Source organism: Salvelinus fontinalis, chromosome 28 (assembly GCF_029448725.1).
Source record: "Salvelinus fontinalis isolate EN_2023a chromosome 28, ASM2944872v1, whole genome shotgun sequence".
NCBI lineage: Eukaryota > Metazoa > Chordata > Actinopteri > Salmoniformes > Salmonidae > Salvelinus > Salvelinus fontinalis.
The window spans coordinates 22,421,769-22,427,625 of record NC_074692.1 but is presented as its reverse complement, the minus strand read 5'-3'; the positions used below and the strand labels follow the sequence as shown (position 1 = coordinate 22,427,625).

General features: G+C 44.0%; 1 protein-coding gene across 1 annotated transcript; it reads left to right on the top strand.

Moving 5' to 3' along the window:
• The first annotated feature begins 2,605 nt into the window (after nt 1-2,605).
• Nucleotides 2,606-4,042, top strand: LOC129825913 (oligodendrocyte-myelin glycoprotein). Its single transcript, XM_055886022.1, has one exon. It carries the CDS (start codon nt 2,606-2,608, stop codon nt 4,040-4,042), a length of 1,437 nt encoding a protein of 478 aa, XP_055741997.1.
• The last annotated feature ends 1,815 nt before the right edge of the window (nt 4,043-5,857 follow it).

The following is a 5,857-nucleotide window of genomic DNA, read 5'->3' as shown; positions in this document are numbered from 1 at the left end:
CACTATTAAGACGCCTTGTGTTTGTGTTTCCTTTATTTTATGGTGTTACATTTAGATCACACAGAGAAAAGAAAGTTGGCATCTGTGAAGAGAAAGCCAAGCATAATTCTCTAACTCTACTCAATTAATTGATGAGAATTTTTTGAGTGGACTTAGATATTTTGAAATTACATGCATTTTCATACATGTCACAGTGGGTGATTTATGGATTATTATTTTAGAGAATTTGCAAATGCTATATGGGTAGAGCAGCTTTTTTGTAATCAATTTCTTTTAAACAACAAAACGTGGGTGATTTGCAGGTTTGAGTGTGGTTTAAGATCAGTGCATACTAACTTGTTATTAATACTGGTACTTATTTAATTCTAAAGTCAAGTAAAATCCAAAGATTCTCCTGAATCCCTTTATGGATTGTTTTACAGTTCTGCTGTAGATTGTGGTAGTTTTCTTATTTTATTTTTGTCCAGCTTCAATAAAGAGGTTTTGTTGATATATTTGTTTTTATTGAAATTGTAAGTGCATAAGTCTGAGTATGAGGAAGAGACTTCACAACAAATTTCAATGTGGAGTTTGACCATGCCTGAATGGTAGTGCTGCCAATTGGGCCACAGGGTGTGTAAAAACTTTTGATACTACTTTGAGGCCCCTCATTTTCATCTATTTCTACCCAAGAATAACTTCAGTAGCCTATGTTTGAAGAAAAGATGTCTGGTTTGTTAGGCTTCTTTTTCTTTTTTTCTCTTTCTTTTTTTACATTTGAGAACAGGCCTAAGGACAATTATAGTGACATGCATACTACTGCATGTACTTTGTCTGCATTGACAGACGTGGCTACAGTTGTATTTTTAGGTTCATATTATATAAGCTATAATAAATCTTTTTGTGACAAACTTTGAAATACTCTGCCCACTCACACATTACAGGGGGAAATATGGCTGTAATGTCACCTGATTGGCCAGGGACAGGAGGCTGGCACCACTATGTAATGTCATGCCCAAACACAAAGCCAGTGAAAGGCACCAGAGCCTTGAGATGACGAGAGAGCTCCTTTGTCTTGCCCCCTGGCTTCCTTACAAGATGCGATCAATATTTCAACAGCTGTCAATCCAACTACATGAAGTACTTTGCTCTGAAACTGGACATGAGTGTATTTGAAAACAAGACACACTGATTTGTCCACATGCCCATATCAAGTCAGGTTACTTGAAGATAAATCACTTATCTGATTTTGTATCAGGGATATGTAAAGATTGGCCTATTTCCTGAAAAGAAAATGTAAGCTATTGATTAAATGGCATGCAACTGCTGCCCTCCTGCAAACATTGTAAGTATTGTGAGAGGATGCAGCATGTTTGTTGCCAGAAACAATTAAAACCAGACCCTAAAAAAACTGTTGGTGCCTTACTAAAAAATGCCTATAAATAACGGTGCGGAAATAATTGCAATATCCGATACAGAAAAAATTAAGTATTGATTGCCATCTTGTTTGATTAATTATAAAATATCATATTGCTCTTTTTCACAGAAAGGGGAGGAATGTATATCATAAATACCAATTTATTTTCAAAGTGAAAACGAAGTTTGATCCCATGGCAGAAGGCCAGTTATTCAGAGTCACGTTAAGAACAAACATCAAAGATGAAGGCAGAACAGCCCAAAAGCAAGTGAAGCCTTGTCGTGCCTGAAAGGTGAGCCCTGAAGGAGCGTCGCACCAGGATCTGATTCCCTGCTCTTTTGTCAACAATGTGCTAAATAATTCTGGAATAATACTACCCCTGCACTCTAACTCTTCCCACCTGGAGAACAGAAGGCACACAGCCACAGGACAGGACCACCCAAAGTGTCTCGGGCTGTCATTAACACTGGCTTGGCTTCATTTAGTCGTACTTCGCAGTGACAGGATGCCATATGACCTGGAAGATAACCGTAGAGAAGACGCTACCAGAGGGAGGTCTGCTCCTGAAAGAGACTATTGCTGTGTTTCTATTTTGAGACTTCAGTGTTGTCTATCTGCCCTTAAAGGAATGGGAACATTGAATTCATTTGGAAGATGAAGAGGATACAAAACAGGTAACAGAGCACCTTAAGGGTTCATTATACTTTGATGGGCAGCTGCTTGGAATTCTCAGACAGGTTTCTGGAGAGTCAGTCACACAGTGCATCATAGTCAACTTCTTGGGATAAGCGGATGAAACAGAGCCTTGGCAGAATGGTACAGTAGTAGTTGCAGGTTGTGTATAAAAATGTATGCCAATTACTTTGTGATTTATAATGATGGCTGTTTTTTCATGAACACATTGGATTCACTATATCAGCACGGTCTTATCTTTTAAAACATCCAAGCTTCATATGCAATCAATGGAATAACAGCTCTGAATAGTCTGAGTGACTCCCCTTCCTTATTATATCCATCCAAATGGACATCAGCCTCAAACTGCCTTCGGTATCAGAAACACACAGTTGTCTGATACTAAATGCCTTGCATGCTGCTGTAGTTTTTATCCTGATTAGTTAGTCATTAGTAGCTAGGCACAAGCTGCAATCTACCTATCTCCATGTCTAATGTTGCCTTGTCCTTTCTCCTTCCTCTTCCTCCAAGTGAGCCATGCTGTGGTGCCTCTATGGTCTCCTACTGTTTCTCTGTGTGTCTCCACTGGCCTGCCTTGTGACATCCCCCTGTCCAGAAGGCTGCTGCTGTCCTCACCCTGGGCTGCTGGTCCTCTGTGAGTCCCTGGGCCTGAGGTCCTTGCCGGTCTCCGTCCCTCTCAACACATCTGTCCTCTCTGTGGCCCGGAACCAGCTCTGTAATGTGGACCACCTACTCCGGCCCTTCTCTAACTTGCAGGAACTCAGCCTCAGCCACAACCAACTGGCTCACTTCCCCCGGGGCCTGCCCCCCAGCCTGGAGACCCTGCAGCTGCAGAAGAACCGCATCACCTACATCACCACCGGGGCCCTGCGCCAGTTGGGCAACCTCACCCGCTTAGACCTGGAGGACAACCGCATCCGTGCCATCCAGCCAGGGGCTCTGCTGGGCCTGGGGAGGCTGCAGGTTCTGACTCTGAAAGGGAACCGACTAACCAGCCTGCCTCTGAACCTGCCAGCCTCCCTCACCCACTTAGACCTGTCAGCTAACTGCATTTCTGCCCTGGACCTCCCCTCGCTGAATGCACTGGTCAACTTGCAGGTCCTTAAGATCAACAGCAACTGCCTGCGCTCAGTGCCAGAGAGCGCCTTTGACAGGCTGCCAAGTCTCCGTTCTGTGGAGCTGGCCAACAACCTGTGGGTGTGTGAGTGTGACATCCTGTACCTGTACCAGTGGCTACTGAGTGGAAGGCTGAAGATGGCCACTGACCTGGTGTGTGCCGAACCAACACACCTTGCACATCACATGCTCCTAACACTATCTGTCATGGCTATCTGTCCACGGGTCCTAAAGCCTAATGAGAAAGTCTCTCACCTTAGTTTCACCACCAAGCCAGAGAGACAGCTGGGTACCTTCACAGTGAAAACCCTTGTGCCTGGTTTTCTATACTCACCCATCAAAACCAGAGATTTTGGAAGTATCTCTGGTTCATCAAAGCAAGCGTTGAAGGGAACATTTCACAATGCAGAGAGCCCCACTCAAGCGCCTTATCATCACCAAGATACTGCTCTGTCTCGGCTTCTTTCTGACCACTACACCTTACAGGATCTAAGCTATGAAGACTGCTTGTTTCTGAATTCAACACCATCTGTAGCCCCACCCAAGGATCCTTCCACCACTTCTTTACCAATTGAGGAGCCCAGGTGTTTAGACAATTCTACAGGCCGATACCCTCCTGGTAATTCAAGCGCTGTAGAGGCAACAAGTTCCACAAACAAGGCTAGCTCCTTACCTGCGCCCACTCCAAGAACCCTCACTCAACAGGGCTTATCAGCAGTTATAGGCCTGTTGGCTGTGTTGTGTGTGCTGGTGGGTCTTCTCATGCTAGCAGTGCTGCTGATCCTGAAAAAGATCCTTGTGCATAACCAGAGGGTGGCTCCATTTCAGCAATCATGAGTAAAATGTATTAAATAATCGTATTAAAATGTTAACTGCAACACAGATGGATGAATCACACTTGCTGTGATTTGAGATCAACAGTAGGGACAATGTGTACCCCAAAGTGACAAAGATCAGTATTTATATTTTTGTGCAATGGTACTATCAGTTCAATTACTGAAATGAAACTACCTCAATTGTCTAGTTGTAACTTCCCCCAGGAACCATGATGCTGTCTTTAGAGCCAACTAAACAAAACATGATGAGATTTTTGGTAATGTACATCAAAACTGTAGTCTTTAATTAAGTTTAAAATGCCTTTCTTGGGAGTTGTAAATACAAAATAGGATTGTTTTATTCCATTTCAACATTTAGGATTATCATTTGAGAATTGCCATACATAACGGCAAACAAACAATTCTTAAACATCTGCCATAACTTAACAGTACTCACTCTCCAGCAGTTCTGATATGGTTTTAACTGAAAGAATCAATTACACATTGGCGAACTTGGCCATGACTGTTCACCTGTGTGATGCAGGCCTCAAAGGTGGTTAGGATGTCAGCGCAAGGCGATTGGGAAGAACAGGGATGAGTTTTGCTGCCGCCTCGTTTTCCTTCCGTTTGACCCTGTAGTCTGCCAAGGCTGCCTTTATAGCATCCTCTGCAAGCACTAAATGGAGATGAATAACAGAGGGAGCAATAAAATGTCACCCCAGGGCGCAGTGGTCTAGTGCACTGCATCGCAGTGCTAGCTGTGCCACCAGAGTCTCTGGGTTCGAGCCCAGGCTCTGTCGCAGCCGGCCGCGACCGGGAGGTCCGTGAGGTCCGTGGGGCGACGCACAATTGGGCTAGTGTCGTCCGGGTTAGGGAGGGTTTGGCCGGTAGGGATATCCTTGTCTCATCGCGCTCCAGCGACTCCTGTGGCGGGCCGGGCGCAGTGCACGCTAACCAAGGGGGCCAGGTGCACGGTGTTTCCTCCGACACATTGGTGCGGCTGGCTTCCGGGTTGGAGGCGCGCTGTGTTAAGAAGCAGTGCGGCTTGGTTGGGTTGTGCTTCGGAGGACGCGTGGCTTTCGACCTTCGTCTCTCCCGAGCCCGTACGGGAGTTGTAGCGATGAGACAAGATAGTAATTACTAGCGATTGGATACCACGAAAAATTGGGGAGAAAGGGGGATAAAAAATAAAAAAAAGTCACCCCAGGTAAAATAAAATCCTGCACATATTTACTTTTAATTAAAATAATTTGCCAACATCTGGGAAATACAGTGGCTTCAGAAACAAAGTATTTACACATTGTTACAGCCTGTATTTCAAATGGATTAAATTGAGGTGTCACCCCATACGGTCAAAGTGGAATTGTTTTTAAACATTTATGAATAAATAAAAAGCTGAAATGTCTTGAGTCTAAGTATTCAAGCCTAAGGTTCAGAAGTAAAAATGTTAAGTTGCATGGACTCACTGTGTGCAACATGATTTTTGAATGACTACCTTATCTCTGTACCCCACACACAGAATTGTAAGGTCCCTCAGTTGAGCAGTGAATTTCAAACACAGATTCAACAACAAAGACCAGGGAGGTTTTTCAGGGAGCCTTAAAGGGTACATATTGGTAGATGGGTCAAAATAAAACAGACATGGAATATCCCTTTGAGCATGGTTTAGTTATTCAATTACACTTTGGATGGTGTATAAAATACACCCAGTCAGTACAAAGATACAGGCGTCCTTCCTAACTCTGTTGCCAGAGAGGAAGGAAACCACTCAGGGATTTCACCATGAGACCAATGGAGACTTTAAAGGCTATGATAGGAGAAACACTGAGGATGGATC